Source organism: Poeciliopsis prolifica, unplaced genomic scaffold (assembly GCF_027474105.1).
Source record: "Poeciliopsis prolifica strain line A6 unplaced genomic scaffold, Auburn_PproV2 SCAFFOLD015, whole genome shotgun sequence".
NCBI lineage: Eukaryota > Metazoa > Chordata > Actinopteri > Cyprinodontiformes > Poeciliidae > Poeciliopsis > Poeciliopsis prolifica.
The window spans coordinates 140605-162329 of NW_026562390.1; the positions used below are offsets into that span (position 1 = coordinate 140605).

The 21725-nt window shown below is 41.5% G+C and overlaps 1 protein-coding gene and 1 pseudogene across 1 annotated transcript; one reads left to right on the forward strand and one right to left on the reverse strand.

The window, feature by feature from the left end:
• On the forward strand, positions 1–12613 carry LOC129366563 (MAM domain-containing protein 2-like). The gene is given in 16 exon segments (XM_055040508.1): positions 1–74; positions 167–264; positions 4060–4299; positions 4302–4345; positions 4956–5040; positions 6065–6202; positions 6863–7140; positions 7708–7801; positions 7911–8057; positions 8656–8775; positions 8859–9001; positions 9507–9603; positions 10086–10244; positions 10319–10575; positions 12132–12216; positions 12291–12613. Coding segments are annotated over 16 exon segments (2106 nt in total). The 3' UTR covers positions 12338–12613.
• A 29-nt stretch (positions 12614–12642) lies between these two features.
• LOC129366562 (proton-coupled zinc antiporter SLC30A5-like) lies at positions 12643–21329 on the reverse strand (annotated as a pseudogene).
• Between the last annotated feature and the right edge of the window lie 396 nt (positions 21330–21725).

Sequence of the window (21725 nt, forward strand, 5' to 3'; positions counted from 1 at the left end):
ATGGCGTTGTTCCTGAGACAGAAAGCTGCGATGCTGCAGATCTCCCTCCTGGCTTTTGTCGGTAAGCTCTCACTGCTGCTGGAGAGTAACGACACTTGCCGATGATTCATACTAACCGTCTCCTCTGCCTCCGTTTCTATTCCTGCGCTCCAAGCCGCAGTCGGAGCCACAGCCGGCTGCTGCCAGGCTCATGTAACTTTGAGTCCAACACCTGCGGATATGCGTCAGACTCAGACTTCACCAGCTGGACGCTGCACGGAGACGGTACTTTGATTCCCTACTGCACCTTTAACGCTACTGTGTGTCACCATAAAACATGTTTTTTTCCACATTTGTTAAGACTGTCACCATGTTGTGAATGTATTGCATAATAAATATCGATTTCCTTCACCTTCTCCCTGAGCTGCTCGCGACCGAAACAACCAATCAGAACAAGTTACCGTTACAGAAAAACGGTTTGTCCGCCATTATCGGTGCTAACTAGCATTAGCATTTACGACACGCTATGCTAGCTGAACTGTAGTGATTCCGAAAGCACTTTTTGTATCATCAGTATGATAAAATGTTTTTTCATTTTGTTTGTTGAGATTATCACTATCTTAGTTTAATGTATAATATACATTTATTTCCCCTCTGAGCTGCTATCGCCGAAATAAACCGAAAAACAACCAATCTGAACAAATTACCGTTACAGAAAAACAGTTTATCCGCTATGCTAGCTGACCGGATCTGTTCCGGAAGCCCAATCCGTACCATCACTGTGCTAAAATGTACGGATTGACCTCCTCCTCTCATGGCCTCCTCTAATGACCACAAACAACCAATCAGAGTAAAAACTTAACATTACAGAAAAACTGTTTATCCACAGTCATCAATGGCTATGCTAACTAGCGTTAGCATTCAGGACATGCTGTGCTAGATGTAACTGGTAGCTTGGTACCACTTGTTATAAGGCGACATATTTTCCAAGACAATGTTATAACTATCAATAATAACTGTCATCATTTAGCTCAAATATTGTAATTAGATAGTACACAAGTCCCACAAGTCTAAACCGGAAGTGATCCTGAACCGCCATCTTGGTAGGCAAGCATAGAGTAGTCAAAAATTGTAATCAAGTAATAACTGTAATTTGGTTATATTGGTCATAAATCAGATAACAGTGAGGCGAGGGATAGTTCTAAGATGGTGGGTTATTTTCTGTTGTCATCGTCACTCAATGGCTACTTATACCATTAGAAAACAAAACAAAAAAAAAAACAACAAAGAAGAGGAGCTCGATTTTTTTATATGTAAAATAAAAAAAAAAAAAAAAAAAAAAAATATATATATATATATATATATATATATATATATATATATATATATAAAAAAAGTTACATTCTGCAGCTGTAAGGATGCAGAATGTAACTTCAAGATGCTGTTATTGCTGCTGATTTCTTTGGCTGAAGCATTAAAGCCCTCCGTAGAAAAAGGTCCATCTGGTCTGCATTGAGTGCAGCATCAGAGAACATCTGGAGAGAGAGAAATAGCACATTTCGGCTTTTCCCCTCGGGTTTGTAGTGCAGCTCATATGAATGAGCGCTACATCCCCATATCGAAGTTATGTCATCGTATATTTGTGTAGCTCACAGCCTGATGAATGAAGCTCAGATCGTGTGATTACACTGATTACTCTGCCTTTTGTTGTGCGTTCATGTGTCTGTGCTGAAAAGCAACGATTATGCACAGAGTTAGGAAGAATGGGGGCATGGACCTCTGGAGCTAGCACAAAACAGCTGGACTGCGTCAACTTAACTGTCACATGGAGTGTGGCCTATTTCAAGGCCACACTCCAGGTCACTTTGTTCATGGTGTTTAAAGATAAGCAAAGGATCTTGTTTCTCTTAACTTTAAGGCAGGTGGTCATATGGTGGTTGTAGAATCCTGATATTTGAAACTACATCAGCTTTAAATGCAGAAGTGCCAAGTTTATTTTGATTTTTTTACACCAAATACACCTGGACACATACGGGTTGATAAACAAACACCAACTGGCAATAAATATACACTTTCCCATGATGCAAAGAAGCTAACTAGCTAACAAACATGCTTGTAAATATTCACTTGTTAGCTACCTAGCTCAAATGTTTGCCTAATGGTAAAGTACAGAGAAAAACATAAGCTACATATAATATACAAGACTAAATTAGACATTTTAATTATATCAGTGCCATTGTAGATAAAAATAAAAGAAGAGAACTTCCATTTTTTACTAGAAAATGTCTTTAGATGAACAATGAAATAAACATGTTTGCACCACAGCTTGCTACCGTTTCCAAGAGGAGCGGCCATATTGGATCCTGAAATCGATGTTTGAAAAACTCTGCAACTTTCAGAATATGAAATCTAACTTCTGCGGGCAGTGCAGTTGATTTTCTTTCCTTCAAAAATCAGTTTTACTACAAATGAAACATTTGATGCATTAGTACGAGCCAGCAAGCAGTCATAGTCATGCTAATAGCTAATCACAGAATGCTAATGTTTTAGTATCTGCTGTACTAATTAATGTGAAAACTTTTGTACTTTACAGTTGCTTACATTGTGATTGTTAACTCTGTGAACTCTGGTGCTCTGGGATTAGCTTAGTGATGCGAGTTAGTTTCTTTTAAGCTTAATTTATTGAATAACTGCTTTTCAGTATTTCTGAAGAGCAAAAACAGATATTCTGTAATTGTTACTGCACCACCCACAAATCAGACAGCGCTGGAAAAACTTCTGTAAGCTTTCTCTGTTTCCATCCACCATCACTGGTTGAACTAGACTAAAAACTGCCCTGCTGCGGCAGCGTGACTCATGACTCAGTCGCTTTCCTCCAACTGTTTCCATCCTGGTTGCTACATCCTGACGCTTGTTAAAAAGCCTCAGTGGCGGCGCAGCCTTTAATTGTCGATTCCTTCTTTCTTCTGCTTTTGTTTATGCTCTTCTCACACTAACCAGCACGAGCAAACCCATGTCAACTACTGTTCACTGGATGCGGTTAGTTGACATTTATTGACAAACACGAGTGAAATTAGTTTCCCATTAAGTGGCTGTTTGAGTCTCCATTTCTGGGTGTTTTCCTCTCATTCTGCGGAGCTGCAGGGCTGCAGAGCATTCCACCGGGGCAAATAATAAATGACAGACCACTGAGCTCTAAACGCTCTGAGGCACACAGGGGTCACGAAGGATTTTATGCTGAACTGGGTCAGAGATTTATGACTGGGTTTTAAATCCTGGTCTGGATCACCATATTCACTTCTGAATATTGTTTCAGAGACTCTCATATAAACAGCATTTAGTTTGTTGGGGCTTTTCCCAAAGGGAAATCCTTTCTCTTTTTGGACTGAAATTAGCTGTATAGTCCATGTTTCAGTATGTTATGTAACTTCAACGTATAAGAAATTATTTTGCTTCTTCTGCTGTTTTTGTTTTACATCATAACTGGGCGCTGAGGGACGGATGCTGCATTTGTTTTGGATGAGATGCTGGAGCGAGGAATGCACACCGGAGTAAAGAGCTTTGGAGTTGGAGAAAATGATGGAAATTATGTGGCTTTTAAAGCTGCAGTGTGTAACTTTGATACAGAATGAGGTGAAGATGGATCTCCTCCACCTTTTCCTTGAGCTACTGAAGAAATGCATCGCTCCCGACCAAAAACAACCAATCAGAGCCAGGAGGCGGGTCTTAGCGCTGCCAATCACCCTCCTGTACTGGTAGTGGAGAAACAACTTACAGGAAAACTTTATTTGTCATCATCAGAGGCCATGCTAACTAGCCTTAGCATTCACAACACAGCATATTACCCTCTAGTGGATTAAACCTGCTATTGCACAGCTTCCTGTATGGTTTGATTCTTTGGAATGGTTTTAGTTTTATAGTTGTTGAGTATTGCTAACTCTGTTGCTAATTTTATTTAGCCTAATTAACCAGAGAAAGCAGATTATAAACACTGGATATTAAACTACTGCCTGCTGTTTTTTTACAACATGAGCTAAATGTGCTAGATATTCTTGAAGTTAGCAAAAATGTTTTGTTTAGGACATTTTGTTGCTGTGGAAACCGCGAGCGACGACGTGGAGGGCAGCTCAGGTTCTGGCATCGAACCAAAGAGAGAAGCGACCGGAGTCCTGCTGAGCCCATCCCTGGAGCACGACGAGTGGAGCTGCGTGCGGCTGGTGTACCAGATCGCCGGGTCGGGTCTCCTGGAGGTTCTGCGGCGCAGCGAGGGGCGGAGCTTCGACACGCCGCTGTGGAGCAGCAGGACGCCATCGGACAGCTGGTCATCGCCAGCGTGGATCTGCACAACGCCTCGGAGCCGTTCAGGGTGAGGAGAGGGTCCGCATCCAACCGTACAGCAAAACATCCGACTAAACATCCAACCGTACAGCAAAACATCCAACCGTACAGCCAAACATCCGACTAAACATCCAACCGTACAGCAAAACATCCAACATTAAAACTAAACATCCAACATTAAAACATCCATCCCTCCATGTTGTTTTGTGAATTTTCATCTTATTGATTGTTTTCCAGTGGAGTTCGGTTATTGGATCATTATTGATGAATTAATCAGAACTTTCTGCTGCTGCAGCAGAACCTCCTCAGCCCGGTTCTCCACGTCAGTCTAAAGTTAGTCCGATACGCAGAGCTTTTATCGTAGCGTAAACACAGAGCTGGTGTTTACGTTGAGAGGCGAGGCAGAGCCCGGCGGACTGGACCGGCACCACGATGATGAGGTGCCAGGCCTCCGTCATGTGTGGGCCCCTCATCACATAAACACACCGGCAGAGAGGCCTGCTAACGCCGCCTCGGCCTGCTAACCCCGCTTTCTGTCAAAGCATCAAGAAAAACTGCATGCATGTTTTCAGTTAGTGCTAATTTACAGTAAATCTGCTGCTTTCACTTCTCTGGTGTTCCCGTCCTGTTGTGAGCAGATTGTGATCCAAGGTCAGGCTGGAGCGAGCGCAGGGCAGCGTGGCCATCTTTGAGATCCACATCACCCCGGATACTGCCTGGTGGGTGACGGCGCTTCTGCTGTTCGACTCTCACATCTCCACTCAGATCAGAGCGAAACAGCACGACCTGATGGACAACATCTGCTGCTCGTTTCTGCAGCACTTAGAAAAACAAAACAAACACAAGAAGCAACAGGGTGAACCTTTGTTTTTTACTGTATTGTAAGTAGAGAAAGAGGGAGTACATTGCTGCCAAAAAGCTTTGAAATTTGGAGATTAATTCCAGAAATGACATAGGAAAACTTGGAAACTTCTTAGTTTGAAAAGTCAAAGATTTTAGAAAGGGTGTCAGAATAATCTGACACCCTTTCTAGAAAAACTGTAAATTTCTGAGTATGAAAAGATGAAAAAAACTGAGAAATGTTCAGATTAATGTAAGAAATGTTCTAGAATAACAAAATGTCTGAATGTGAAAAGTCAAACATTTGCTGGAAGAAACTTTGCAAGTTGTGAGTTTCAAAATTCAAAATTTTGCTAGAAAAAAGTATCAGAAATGTTAAAAAAAAGTCAGAAATATTGACCTTGAAAAGTTGAAAATTTGCAAAAACTCTCCCTAAAACAAAAAATATTCAAATTAATCTCAAAAATGATCTAAAATTAAAACCAGAAAATGTCTGAGCTTGAAAAGTCACATTTTGTAAAAAAAAATCCTTAGAAAACAATCTTAGAAATCTTCTCTCACTTGAAAAGAATTGTTGGATTTTCTACCTGCTAATGAATCATTTCAGTTTTTCCTTCCTTAATTTTCCTGATTTGTTGCTTAAATCCTGAACAAGCAGTTTCTTTAGCAAACAGCTTTGATTTGGCCATGAAATGCAGACAAACTAGAGACTCCAGGTATTTTTTAAATATAATAAACTGCATTTATCTTATGAACATGAACAGAAATAAGCAGATTAAATAAATTATTATAATTCTATGTTAATCTATAAATGTTGCCTGTAGGTTCTGGTCATTGCTGATAGCGGATGGTTTGGGTTTAGTTTTTGTCCAAACTGCAGGTTGATTTTTCCGTCTCCTGTCTGCAGAGTGTGATTTTGAGGAGCCTCACCTGTGCGGCTACAACAACCAGTGGAACGTAAACGTGAACTGGTACGTTGGCGGCGGCGGCGTCCAGCTGCTGCACAACGGCATGCCGGACGATCACACGTACCACAACAAGACAGGTGAGGCGGGGAATCCTGCTTTTAATTCTGTAACGACACAAAGACTGAAACGATTAATCGTGATTAATCAATCTTTGAAATAACCATCAACTAATTTACTAATCGATTAATCGTTAACTGGAGAGTCCAGCCTCTAAAGAGGCCGTTTGCTAGAAGAACAAAATAATCAAAACAGCCAAAAATTTTACAAATAATTTTACATTTGAGATAAAAAAAACTGTCTGTTTATATTGTACCTAAAACTTATAAAGTCATCTAATTTTAGCTTCAAATTCTATCCAGTTACTAATTAATTAAAGCTAATTAATGGAAGCTAATTTAACTAAACCAATGGAAAATCTGCACTATTGATTAATCGATTAATCATCACAATAATCAATTACTAATTGACACCCAAACAATCTTTTACAATAAATAAACTAAAAAAGTAGTTTGCAGCACTGTGTGTGTCTGAGACTAAAAGCATGACTCAGCGTTATTTTTAGACTGAGAAAAAACAAACCAGCAGATTATGGACTCACAGCTGGAAACCTGCAATCAGGAGCATCCGATTGGATTATAGTCATTTAGCTAACTGCTACACCCTGAAGCCGCAGGAAGCTGCAGACTCCGCCTCCGTGGTGGAGGGAATCTTCTTCCAGGTTTGCTCGTCTTCCTCAGGTCACTTCATGTACGTCGACTCCAGCTACGCCAAGACCTTCAAAGAGGTCGCCACGCTGGTCTCCCCCATGGCCACCGCGCCAATGTCCGGCTGCCTGAGCTTTCAGTACCAGCGAAGCGAGGAAAGAGGGAACATGTTCACCGTTTTCACCCGGGACCGTCTGGGCCAGTACCAGGAGCTGTGGAAAGCCGAGTCCGACAACCGGGTCGACTTTATCAACCCTCCAGGAGAGTGGATCCCTGTGCAGGTGGACCTGAAGGCTCCATACCCAGTGCAGGTCAGGCAGTCATAGCTCTGTGGAACTTTATTCTATAAGCACATACACTGCCACGGCACCAGGCGTTTGGGTCAGTAAGAGTCCAACTGGTCCATCAGACAGCATACTGGACCGCGCTGCAGTTTGGGTCGACCTGCTGCCGTCTCACTACACAGTCATTGATCGTTGGACAGAAAATGTCCCTGCTTGCGCCGCACTAGTTTGATGTCATGTCAGGCATTTGGGTTCAACTGGGTTCACCGTCAGTTTCCAGTCCAACTGCCGGTGGAGTCTCTGGAACGGCACCAACCCGTGTGATACCTGAACTCTTCCACCAAACCCAAACGACTGGATTCTCATCCTGGCACAAGAACCAGAGACTCTCCTGTCCATGAAGAGTCTCTGGTTGTGTCCAGAGGATATCTCTCTCACTCTCCTCATTTTTACAGTAAATCCACATTTCCTTCTGCTCTGGTTGCCATGAATGCATAAAATATGCACACAGGAAACTTGCAATATTTTTCAGATTTGTGGAAGAGCTGACATGCAGCTTTTTTATGGGTTTCTGTTTCTCTCTTTTACTTCCAGGTGGTTTTTGAAGTGGGCTTCAACAGCCCGCGAGGCGGACATGTTGCTCTGGATGACATTTCCTTTTCTCCAGAGTTTTGTAACAAAGACACAGGTGAGCTGTGACATCATGAATCCCAACAAGCCAACCAAACACCAAGAGAGCCGCAGAAATCATTTCTCCCAGAGAGCCAACATGCTGATCCCTGGCATTACTTCCACAGAGCCAGCCTTCGATCCGTCCATCGCCAACTGTGATTTTGAATCTGGTCTCTGCCTCTACACCCAGGACCGCAGCGTCGCGTCGTCTTGGAGAAGAGTGTCGGTGAAACCCAACATATTCAGGAATGGAGACCACACCACAGGAGCAGGTGAGAGAAAACTGCAAACACGACTTAATGACATATTTCACCAAACCTCCCAGATTCAGCACAACATGGATGGTGAAATATGTTCATTAAACTGAATTAAAATTAAATTCCGTGCACTAACTAATCAGAAATATTAGTTCTGCTAATGCTAAAGAGCTATTCAAGAGATTATTTAGTAGAAGCTAATGCTAAAGAGCTATTTCAACAGGTTATTTAGCAGAAGCTAATGCTAAAGAGCTATTTCAACAGGTTATTTAGCAGAAGCTAATGCTAAAGCTTCAACTATGTTGACATCCATGTTCTGTAATGACTTTAGGTATTGATTTATGTTTTTATCTTCTTCTCTACTGTTGGTTTTATTTTGTTCCTGTAGGTTTTTTCCTTTTAAAAAAGAAATCGGGGGGAAGAAGGAGAGGAAATGGAACGGCTGCTATTAGCGGATTAGCAGAAGTGTGCTCACCAGTTTCACACTTTTTTCCTTCAGTTTCAAGGAGTTTTGTCAGAGAGGAATAAAAACCAATACTTTCTTATGAAATGCCGGCATTTGTAGTTGAAAACAGATTTTCACCAGAAAATAAATGCCACCTTCTCCCACCAGGGTCCTTCCTGTTGGCCCACTCCCGGATGGGCCCGCGCTCCGGCTACGTTAGCAGCGTGATCAGCCCCACGCTGCCGGGGAACAGCAGGTTCTGCCTCAGGTTCTACTTCTCTCTTAGAGGTGAGTCGACTCCGGCTGTGAAGTGTCTCTGGTGTGAACGGTTTGCAGGAATCTTGGGTTTTTCTGAATGAAAACTGTGGCAGGTTTCAACCAGACGGAGCAGGCGCTGGTGGTTTACCTGCTGCGGCAGGGAGGCCGGCGGGAGAAGATCTGGACCCAGGCCGAAAAGTCCAGGGGAATCTGGATCTCAGCAGACGTGACCTTCCAGACGTCGCAGCCGGCCAAGGTCAGTGGAAGACGAGAGGGAACCGCATGTGGAAGAACGAACAGAGAGAGACTGGAGGGAGGGAGAAACCACGGGAAAATGAGTCCTGACTGCTGCAGAGGAAAACGAAATGATAACATGAGAGAAAAAATACACAGGAACTTTGGATTAAAGTTGGAAAAACAATAAAACCAAAACGGATGGAAAAAATGGGCAGAATTCCTGGAGAAATTCTGAAGAGTGGAAGTTTGGAAAAATATATTTTCCAAAGCTTTCATCCATCCTTTTTATAGTTTGAATCTAAAAATGTTTGAACTTTGATAAATAAATCAAAGCCTGAAAATCAATAGAAGAAATTTCTAAACAAGTTCCACAGATGGACCAGAACCAACAGCCTTTCTTACATTTTTGCTTCTCACCTTTCCACTCAGCTAGAAGCTCCCACTGCTCCACTGATGTGAAGCAGATCACTGATTGGTCAGCAGCCAGAGGGAGAAGCGTCTCACTTCCTGTTTGTCTCCTTCAGATGGCGTTCGTCAGCACCTGCAGGAGTTTCTGGGACTGCGGCTCCGTGGCGCTGGACGACATCAGCCTGAAGCTGGGAGACTGTGAGCTGACGGCCGGTAACAACGACTGTCTGTTCCAACACTAAACCGGATTTAAGGATTTATACACGTTAATCTGACAATTTTAACATTTTTATATGTTAATTTGTTTTTGTTGGGGCAAACAGTTACTTTCTTGTCAGGTAAACATTTATTATTATGTATATTTTTTTTCATGCATTTTTAAATTTATCTTATTTGTTTTTACTTTGATTATTTTAACTATCTTTTTCATGTAAAAAGTTACTTTTTATTTTTTTAAATTTTTATCAAAAAATTTTTAAGCAGTTTGTTCTTTATATATTTTTTTATTTTGTACCTTTAAATTTCTTCGTTTAATTGGAGTAAGTGGGTTATTTTTTAAAATGCCTTCAACATTTGTATTTATTATCCATTTTGTAAATTAAATAGTTTTTTCCTGGTGTCGTATCAGTCGGTTGGTTTGTTCTCTACCAGAGATTCTTTCTCGGGTTTGGACCAATCATGTGGTTTCGTCTCAGGCTTCCTGTCGGCGCCGCTGCCCGGACACTGCGACTTCGAGGCCGGACTCTGCGGATACTCCCAGGACAAACACAGAGACGGCGCCGCCTGGCACCAGAGGAGGGGCCCCACTCCCACCTCCTACACGGGCCCCAGAGGGGACCACACCACAGGACTCGGTGAGGTCACCCCCCGTCACTTCCTGTTTCCTGCTGCAGCGTCCCTCAGACAGCGCCCCCTCTGCCTGCGACAGGGTACTACATGTACATCGAGGCGTCGTCGCCCATGCTGCCGGGTCAGAGCGCGCGGCTGCGGTCCCGTCCTGTCCGGGGGACCCGGGGCCCTCAGTGTCTCCGGTTCTTCTACCACATGTACGGGTCGGGAACCGGGAAGCTCCGGGTGTTCGCCGACGAGGACGGGGAGGAGGCGTTGCTGTGGCAACGGAGCGGCGAGCAAAGCGTGGCTTGGCTGAGAGCCCAAGTGGAATATCAGAGCCAGAGGCACCATCAGGTGAGACAGAGATAAATCCTCCTACTGTTGATTTATTAAAATATATTTTAGTCCCTTCACATGTGAAAAAGAAACAAAAAGTATATATACATTTACTTATATATTACTGTATATATTTGAGTATATCTATACATTAAGGATGATTATCTGATATAACACGTTTATGTTCTTGAGGATTATGAAGAAAGTTATTTTTAGAAGTGATATTAAGATATTGGTTTAAACATTCGTCATAATTAATCTGAGTTGTCTGAAAATCCAAACAATTGTTTAGTTTGCTGCTCCTGTAAGGTTCAAATAAAATAAATGCCTATAATAGAGCTGGTATGTTAAAATGATGCTATTAATAGTAGCTGAGTATCTTAGGAATCATAAAGCATATTGGTGTGAGGGGCCCCAAATGAAAATCTGCTTAGGGCCCCCAAAAAGCTTTGACCTGCCCTGTTTAAGCAAATACAAAGTATTTCCAATAACCTTTGAGTTTATTGAATCAATGTTGTTAATTTCTTTCTGAAAACAACAGAATCTGCTGTAAATAAACATCATGCATGTTGTTAAAGTTTTCAGGTTGAATTAGTGGAAACATTTCTCTTCTCTATCATCGTCTCTCTCCTGTAGAGGAATCCAAACAAACAGAGTGAAAGATGGTGAAACTAGAAAACAAGGATGACAACATTTGAGCTGCTGCCATGACATTAACCCAGATAAGGAGATAATTTTGGATTCTTACTCCCGTTTATCCATCATCACATGGAAGTGAAGCCAAACATCAGCCATAAATGGTTCAGTGTTTCATCCAGAGGCTTAAAACGATCAAGCAGTTGGAAAGAAAGACGACAAGAGACAAGAAAATCTGACTTTTTTAAACTTGACAAAATCCAGAAGTCACTAACATATTAGCTTAAGCTAAAATATCCTAGCATAGCCTTTAGTTTACGTAATTCCAGCTTATATTAGCTTAGTCGTTCTTGTCTTCATAAGGCTTAATGTATTATTTTAGCAGATCTCCTAAATCAAAATTTAAATACATTCTTTTAGTTAAATTTAGCTTCTTTAGTTCATTCTCATTCAGATTCTGTTAGCATAGCTAAGTTTAACTTAGCTCACAGTTTCTTGTCTTTTCTCTTCACCATGTCCTCTGGCTTATGTTTAACATTTTTTATTTGATTTAGTTACATTTTAAAAAGCAAGCTAAAATATTGATTTAGCATGTTTTTGTTGTTTTTAGTTTTTCTCAATATAAATTGTTAGCAAAGCTTAATTTATTCTAATTTAGTGTATTGAACCAGTGTCAAGGCTTATTTAATTTATATAATCACTCCTTAGCTTATTTTTTATTATATTAGATTCTATTTTCCCTTTAGTTTGAAATTTGTTGTTTTAGTCTCATATTAGCTCCTGTTAATTCAATGGAGCTTAGCTTTAGCAGTGTTGATTTAGTTAAGCAACATAAACTTATTTTAGCAAAGATATACCTCGATTATCTCAGCCTGTATTATTTTAAAGTTGAATTAAAGTTTAGTTGTCCAGAAAAGATTTAATTGTTTTTTTCCCAGATCGTGTTTGAAGCGACTCGCGGCTCTTCAGTCAGGAGTGACATCGCCATCGATGACATCATGTTGGACAGCGGTCCCTGCCCAGGTGACCCTCTCTCCCTCTCAACTACATCACATAATCCGAGATTATATTCCTGACTCCTCTGTGTTTTCCTGCAGAGACGGAGGTCGGCGTCGCCGTGGGAAGCTCCAACGAGATCGAGTAGAAATATCAGCAGTAGGATGCATGAACCCTCCACTTTCCTCACTTTTTATTTTTGCACATCAGACAACCCGAAGCGCTGTTGACTCCTACATGTCAGCTGGAACATGTGGATTAAAGAAACTCAGTTTTGAATGGGGCAACATATCAGATATATCAGGCTCTCTCTGCACTGATGCGCCACAGATTGTCAGACGGTGTTTTCCTTCACACTTATATGCATTAGATTAATGCTCATCGCTTAAATAAACCCAAGACTGTCGTTGAATAAGATTGTTTGTTGTCATTTTGAAATAAAACGTGCAGGAATCGTCAGAACAAGAATATGAACCCATCATATTCGGATTTATTACACAAACTGTACATCTGTAGGGTTTTTCTTTGAGTCTTTAGACGGCGCTACATGATGAGAGTCCCGTCGTTGGGGTATTTCATGGACGCCATCTGCTGCGTCATGGCCAGAACATCCTGAAAGCCGGTGCTGAGTCCTGACATGTGCTGGAAGTACGCCTCCTTTTCCACCTGGACCGACAGATTGTTCACCCCGGCGTCTTTCAAGATGGCCGTCACCTGGAGCCGCGGAGACGCCACAGTCAGATAATCGAGTTGCGCAACTAATCTGCGATAATCGAAGCTGTGGAAGGAAACTGGCTTGAGCCGACCTGCTGGATGATCCGCTGCTCCACCACGTCTGACATGACCTGCAGGTGGACGGTGCCGGCGATCACGTTGGCCGAATGTCTCCAGAAGTGAAGGTCTCTGTACGACACAACTCCTTCAATCTTCTCAATCTGCAACAGGGCAAAATAAATGAAGAAGTCGGGTTTTAGCACTTAGCGGTACTTTCTGCTTAATACAATGTCGGTACAACACTTTAGCTTTAGCCTCCACCTAACATCCTGGTGTAGCGCTTTAGGGTTAGCTTTTGCTGAGTACCATTTTGATATTTCACTGTATCTTTACTTTACGGTCATAACATGCTAGTATGGCTTTAATTTCCACTAAATACAATGGTAATGTAGCGGTTTTTTTGCTTTTTCCTGCTAAATATTGCGTTGTTATAGCGCTTAAGCATTATCTTCTGGTAAATACCATCCTGGTTGATTTAGCATGTAGCATCGCTTTATGTTTAGTACCATGTTAGCATTAGCTACCGCTTAATAACATGCTGTTATAGCACTGTCGCTTTAGCATTAGCTTCCACCGTTACAATGTTAGTGTAGAGTTTTTGTTAGCTTCTGCTAAATGTTGTTAAATAACATCTAGCAGTATTAGCATCTGCATAATGATGGCAGAATTAACTCCAGTTTCTTCTTTCAGCTGAGATGATGTGTTGAAAACTCTCATTTTGTTGCTATAATCTCAAACTTTGGTGTAAGAAGTGAGGATCTGGGCCTCCTCACCTTCTCCAGCGCGCCGTTCAGCTCCTTCTCCTGTTCCAGAGGAGTTCTCAGGAGGAGAACCTCGCAGGCGTCCTTCAGCAGCGGGATGACGCTCAGGAAAATGAGCGTGGAGATGAAGAGCGAGCAAATCGGGTCGGCGATCAGCCAGCCGAACTGCCGGATGAGGATGGTGGAGATGATGACGCCGACGCTGCCCAGAGTGTCGGCCAGAACGTGGAGGAAAACTCCTGGAAGAAACGAAACGAATTCAGAGAATTATCGCGTTTCCACGAACTCCTCGGCGCCGCAGCGACAAACCTCGCATGTTGGCGTTCATTCCTCTGCTGCCCGAGCCGTGGGAGTGGGAATGGGCGTGGCCGTGTGCACCGTGGGCGTGGCCGTGACCACCGTGGGCGTGGCTGTGCTCGCCGTGGGGTGGCCGTGATGTGAGTGTCCGTGGTTCGTGAGAGGAGCAGCTTTTCCCGCCGTGGGAGTGGGCGTGGCTGAAGGCGCAGATTCCCACCAGGTTGACCAGCAGACCGCCAACCGACACCGGCTGCAGGAACCACAGATTATCGTTTCAGGTGAACGAGGATTAGTCACTGCAAAAAAATAAATCTCTTTTTCTCAGAATTCTGACTTTAATCTTCTGGCATCAAATGACAGAAATTGGAGGACAAAAAACTAAATTAAGAAAAACGATCGAATTTTGAGATTACGGTCAGATTTCAGAGAAAGGAGGTCAAAATTCTAGAAAAAAGATAAAATTAAAATTAAAATTTGGAGAAAAAAAAACTGAAAAATGGGACAAAAATTAAAAGGTAAAATACTTGGGGAAAAAAATCTGAGACTAAATTGGAATTTGGAAAAAAATGCCAGAATTTTTAGATTAAAATCAGAATTTGGAGAAAAAAACCTCAAAAATTAGACAAAAAACAGGCCAAATTCTTCTTAAAAAAAGGAAACATTTTGAGATTATATCACAATTCAGAAAAATACTTTTAAAAAAATCTGAAAAAAAAGAAAACATTCTTTGGAAAAAGAGTAAATTCAGGGCTAACTGAATTCAGAGATTAAAGTCAGACTTCTTTATGTTTAGTGGCTCTAATTGTCTTCCGTAGTTTTGTGTCTCTTTCACTGGACCTGGATGTTTGCAGGTTGCAGTGACCCGTAACCTGATCCTGAGAATCCAGATCATTTGTTCCGTGTGAGGTCCAATTAAACCCGACCCATCTGACCTGAGAACCGATTGTTTCTTCATCCACGGCAGTGAACGTGTTTAAAAGTGTAGAAAACAGTCGTGACACCAACTGTTTTCACTCGCACACATTCATTCATTCATAAAGCTCCTCTATAAATCAGAGCTCCATTTGGACCGGATCAGGTTTGGTTCTGAAGGCCACCCCGACCCAGAACTCTCTTCTTTAAATCCTGTTTGCTAATAACAACAATAATATTTTCTGTCAAACATCTGGAGGAGCTTAAATCACCCGACTGTGTTTACTCTGCTGACCCAACAAAGTTCTTCCAGAACCAGAACAAACCCGACTGTTTTCACTCCGTTTATTTTGGCTTTTGATCCGGAGTTTGTGTTGCTGAAAGCTTCGTGCCGTGGAGGGAAAACTCACGGTCAGCATGTCGGTGTTGATGTTGGGAGGATCCAGCAGGCGGGTGACCGACTCCACGAACACGAAGAAGGCGATGACCATGAGGAAGAGGCCGTTGATGAACCCAGACAGGATCTCCACGCGGCCGAACCTGCAAGAGCAAAACCCAGCAGACCTGAAAGCTACGCACAGCATGAGGGACACGAGACACGAGGAGCCATTTCTGATACAATTTTTAAAAATATTTCTAGAAAAAATGAGAAACTTTCTGAGCTACAAAAGTGAAAACTGCAACATTTAAAATTTTCAAATTAATCTCAGAAATTTTTTACAAGAAAAAAGAAATTTGAGCTTAAAAAAAATGTAGTCGAAAAAAATTTCAAGTAGAAAAATCTTCTCTTTTTGAAACAAAAAACATTTTAGAAGCAGATTTTCAGTTTTTCTAAGAAATTCTGATTAATCTCAAAACTTCTATAAAATTGTCATTTTGCTGTTCAGAAATTTCCTATTTATGGCAAATTATTCGAGTTTTCAAACTCAGAAATTTTCTTTTTTCTAACAAATGAGGGACACACGGAATGACCCTCATTTGAGGGACTTTTCAAATTAAAAACAATTTCTCTTTGCTCAATGGGACTTTTCAGCAGCTCTAAGCTTCAGCTGTTTATTAGCAGGAATTTGAACCAAGCTAAAGAAAATCATTACTTTTCCCTGAGTTTTACTGGACATCATTCAGTCCATGTGAAAAATGATGCTTTGACTTCTGTGCTTGTCTATAATAATTTTAAAAACTCTATTCCATAAAATTTTTGGGATGGATCTCTGGATTTGATAGAAAAGTTTTGGCATTTTGAGCCAAAATGTCAAAAAGTTGCATATTTTCAACTTTTTTTTCAATTCTGAAAAATGATCAGAATTACTCAGTTTTTCTAGCAATATTGGACTTTAAAACAAAAAAAAATGTGTCAGTTTTTTTTTCAAAAAATATTGAGCTTAATCTCAAGATTTCAGGGTTTTTTTGGCAGAGATTTTGTCCTGGCCCTAATGCGGCTCCGTAGAACGGCGGCGGCGGCCGGCGCCTCAGGCGGTTTTACCCGTAGGAGAAGATCCTGGTGGCCTTCCAGCGGGTCATGAGGGCAGCGAACAGGCCCAGAACCAGAGCGGAGCAGTCGAACAGCATGTGGAAGCCGTCAGAGATCAGGCCCAGGCTGTTGGTCCAAACGCCGTAGAACAGCTCCACGAACGTGAAGGCCTGCGGAAAACCATGAACAACTCTGGATGCTACGGTGATTTTAACATAGGGGTCAACTTCAGGTCAACCACTTTAAACCTTTTAAAGGTGCAGCTAAGATGACTTAGCATCGTTAGCAACCGTCCCTTGATTTATTCTCATAATGTTAAAACTTTTATCGTATCATTTGATCCTGGTATTTCTCACTTCAGTTTCGCATTGTTACGACTTTAATGCTGCGACCTTTGACCCTTGCACCATCACGATCTCTGTATTTTCTGGTGAGTGTCTCGTCGTCTTTGGTCGACCTACCAGGTTGAGACACAGGAAGTAGAAGATCTGCCGGGAGTCGTACTCCTCCAGGATCTGTTTGAGCGAATCCTTGATGAAGCGCGGCAGCGACTGCGACGTGTGCTGCAGGGCGTCGCCCATGAAGTTATACAGCGGCGTTCCCTCGGGCGAGTAGCCCACCAGCGTTCCCTTCTGCCCCTTCTTGGACGGCGCCGTCAGGATGCTGGAGGCTGCGGGGGGCAGAGTGGAGGTCAGAGGGCGAACTGAAGCGCGGTCGGTTCCGCCTCCGTTCGTCACTTACCCATGACGAAGAAGACGGCGCTGACGATGACTCCGCCGGAGAGCACGTGCTCGGTGGCGAGCTGCGGCGGCGGCGGGCGGCGCAGCGGCCGGTCCAGAAGTTGGCCAGCGCCAGCGCGGCCGGGAAGAGGGCGAAGGCGCCGTAGCGGGCGCAGCGCGGAGCCTCCATCTTGGCGCTGCAGACGGCTTCGACGTAAACTCCAGGATCACGACGGAGAAGATGATCATGGCGAACGGGACGACGAGCGAAGACCAGGAGTCCACTTTGCTCTGCACAACAAAATTATGTTCATTAACATTTGAAAAATATATAGAATAAGTGTCAAAATAATAAATAATTACACATTAAAAAATTAAAAACAGAGGTGGAAATATTTACTTTTATGACTGAAAATTCATATAAAGTTTATATGAATAAATATATGGAGAATTTTGTCTGTTTTTCTGATGACTTTCAATTAAATGGTAAAATTTCAAATATTTATTTTTATTGGAGTTCAAATAAATTCCTTCCCTTAAAAGAAAGGATTAAAAAAGGATAGATGAGAAGATTTAGGGATGAATAAATTAAGGGATTAAGGAAAGGAGTCATGTGAAGGATAGGAAGGATGAGAAAAGGACAGAATGATGTAAAGATGGAGGAAAACAAGGAATGAAGAATAAAAGAAGTAAAATTAAAGAACAGGGAAGGAAAGAAGGACAGGAGAAAGTGAGGACGAAAGGAAAGAAGGAAATGACAATAAAGGGGGGAAGTAATGATGAATGAAAGGACGGATGGGCGCTCTTTGATCGCGGCTCGTCACCTCGTGGTGGCGGTCAGGACGGCGGCCCAGGGCAGCATCACGGCGGCGGACAGCAGGTTGTCGAGCGCGTAGAGCCGCTTGGCTCCGCCGATCTCCACCGACAGCTTCCTGGACGCCGTGTGGAAGCCGACCTTCAGGCAGAGTGACATCACCAGCAGAACCACGCCGCCCTGCAGGCGGAGCAGAGGAAACAACACAAACATCCTCAGAAATAACATCAAGAACGTCCCTCACTTTGACTGAAAAGCCTGAAAAATTCAAGATAGCCGCCATAGTCAAGAAGGGATTTTTTTTTGCACCAATATTTATCACAGACACACATTGTTATCACATTGATAAAGTTGTGATCTTTCAAAATGGCCACCATGGCTATAATAGAGAATATCTGTTTCTATTAAAATCAGCACAGCTAACCAAAACATTAGCTTCACTAACCACTAATTTACTACTCTAGAGCCACACCTATGCTAATGCTAAGCTACTGAACACAAAGAATTAGCAGAAGCTAATGCTAAAGTACTAAACACTTTAAAAATTAGCAGATGCTAACACTAAACCATTAAAGTTTAGTGCTAGTAATTTACAGAAGCTAATATTAAAAATTTCTAAAGATAAAAACAATTAGTGTAAGCTAAAATTACATGCATAATAAAATTAGATAAAGCTAAAACTAAATACAAACTTGCAAAAGTTAACGTTAATTGCAAAACACATTAAGAATTAATGGACGGAAAGACTGAACCACAAAACATTCTAGAGCATTATTTAATTGTTTTGAAAGGCTTAAAATGGCAGACATCTTGAAAAATGTTGATCTTCCTGAAATTCAAAGATAAGCATTCCTGTTTCCTAATTGGAAAATGAGGGGCTAGCATGCTAATTTCTATATTTGTAGCCACCTGAAAGGTTTTTACAGGAATGTGCCGCTCTACACGTAGAGAAGAAGTTTTCCTCACCTTGTGATCTGCGACTCCAAGAGAAATGGCCGTGTAGAGGAAGTGTGTGAGCGCGCTGTCATGGTGTCCCTCCGCTGCGTTACGGTTCCAGTCAAGGCCCAAACAGAACCCACCAGTGAAACCAACTGAAGCCAAAACCGTGGGAACTCTGGGTGAAAGGATACGGTGATGATCTCCCATCTTCGCCATCAGATGGTCGTTATCGAAGAGCAGGAGGCAGATCACAGCGATGATGAACAAAGCTGCTCCTCTGGTCTGCAGGAAGCCACAGAAAAAGCTGCTCAGGTAACCAGAACCGGTTCAGGTACCTGGATCCAGTCAGAGCTACACATCCATTCATCAGCAGCAAGAATGCAGCGTCATATCTGGCCCCTAGAGGGCGCTTCAAGCTATCTTCTACCAGAGTCCATTTGACTGAAAAATTCTTTCTGCTTGATTTAGATTGAATAAAGTTTGACTAATTGATTTATAACTATACAGAAACAACTAAGGTCCTTAATAAATGTTATTCCAACAAAGAAAATTTTAATCTAAATTAAAAACAGAAATTATTGTTTCCAAGTTAGTTCTCTTTTTGTACTGCTGGGTTCAAGAGACGTCCACTCATTTCTAACCAAAAACAAACTAAAAATCAAAATCACATCCAGTAACCTTGGACGGTCCGCCTCCTGAGTTAGTGAAGAGAACGCCGAGCAGAGCGACGACCACAACGTCACTGTGCTCGAAAAGCAGCAAAGTCCTGAAAAATAAACAATTATTATTACAAGAAATGCATCTGAGGAGTTAAATAATCCTAACTGTTGCAATTAGAGATCATGCAGGGAAACAATGTGAAAATATATTGAAGTTTTGTAAAAATGTACCTTAAAGGTCCACAGAGAGTGAGACCAAAGAAGCCCAGGAGGGAAATAACGCAGCTGAAAACAGCATGTTTAACCAACTTTATCCACTAAAACAGAGAAAAAGGAAAACACTTCAATTAATCACAGCAGATTCATCTTTAAAATATATTTTGGTCTAGTTTTAGAGCGAATATCTTAAAGCAAAACTGACCTACAAGTAACTTTTCAACAGGAAATAGAAGTTTGTTTTAAGCCAATAATTCTTTAATATTGATGAAAAAGTTCAAGTTACCAATGAAATAATCTGCATAATAAACAAGTTAAAAACTTTTCTGTGAAAATTGTGGAAAATACTGAGTTTAAGTATACTGCAGGTGGCAGTATATTCTAGTTTACTAACTACATAGCCTTGATTTTTTTCTCGTCTTTTCTCTTCCTTGTGTCGATTTTGGACGTAGTTTAAAGAAGAAAAAATGTCTAAATTCAAAATTAGCAAATTTGATACTGTATAAAAACAATCCAAATCCTGGAGAGTAACTTTATTAAAAAGAAGTAATTGTAGAAAATAGTTTTTGGTCTCCAGATGAAGTTCTACAAAATACTAATCAATAGAGGACTATAAATGCCTGCCACACTTTTTAGAAGTTTATAGAGCAAATTTAGAAAACAAGAAAAAAAAATGAGAATCCAACAAACCTGCCGCTTGAGATACTTTCCCAGAAGAAAAGGGTTTTTGAAAGACAAGCAGAATAACAGCACTCCTGCAAAACAAACAAACATCAATGTTCTTAATGTAACATAAATACTAAACCATTCAAAAAGGAATCAGAGGAGCAGAAATACTCACCCTAACTTTAATATGAAGATGAACTGAACTATATGAACGACTTTCAGGATGTCATACGATTCAAAAATACCTAAAGCCTTCAGGATCTTTGAGAGGATCAGCAGAACAATGTATCTGGTTAACCTGCAGGAAAACAGTATAAATTAAACTGTTAGATAAATGAACTGTTTCAGAACACATTATAAGGGTTGAATAGATAAAAATAGGGAAAATCCTTTATTTTCATCAGAAATGTAAGCAAACTTCAGAATTTCAATCAAATTAACCTGGCGTCAAGGAAAATAACCAACTTTAATAATCCTAACAGCCAAAAATGGGTCAGGAAATAAAAGCTGTATTGAAATGAACTGAATTAATAAACAGATGTTACCTTGAATCAGGAACTTCCACCATTCCCAGTTTCCCTCCAGACAAAACGTTGCTGCTGTATTTATCCTCCATGTTGACCGGCAGCATATATTTATGTTCCCAGGATCCTCACCATCACTTCAGTGGAGAAATAAAACCTCAATGGCGGAACTACTGGAGTAAACAACCAGGCCTCCTCTGGTTCGGGTCCATTCTGCCGGTTCTGCCGCCGTCACGTCCTCTCTGGCCGCCGAATGTCAGAGAAACGCATCTGAACGTTTCGTTAGAGACTAAAAATAAACCCGCTCTCTTTCAAAATAACGATAATAAACGATAAAAGACAGAAAAGCAGAGTGAGAACGAGCCGAACCGTCCATAAAGCCCCGACGCTTCCGCATACGACACACAGTTTACGTCACGTCACAGACCTCGTGACTGTTGACGCTGCGTGGTGACGAAACCACAAACCGGCCGGTGCACTTCTACTATTAGTCCACTAGATGGAGACATGAAGCAACATTTACATAAAGTGACACTGATTCAAGCTGAACAGGAAGTACTTTAGTTAGTTAATTTTTAATCTATATAAGTGGATTATCTGATGCAAACCGTCCCGTAAAATCCTCCTGACTACCAGTAGTTCAAATTTGTCCTCATAGAGGTCATTTGTAAACTTGAATATTTCCCACCCACTGCATACTGCTGAAGTAAGTCCTTTAGCTATATACAGAGGACATTTAGGGCTTTTCAGGGATATCAAATGTTTTGAACCTTCCTTTTCCTCA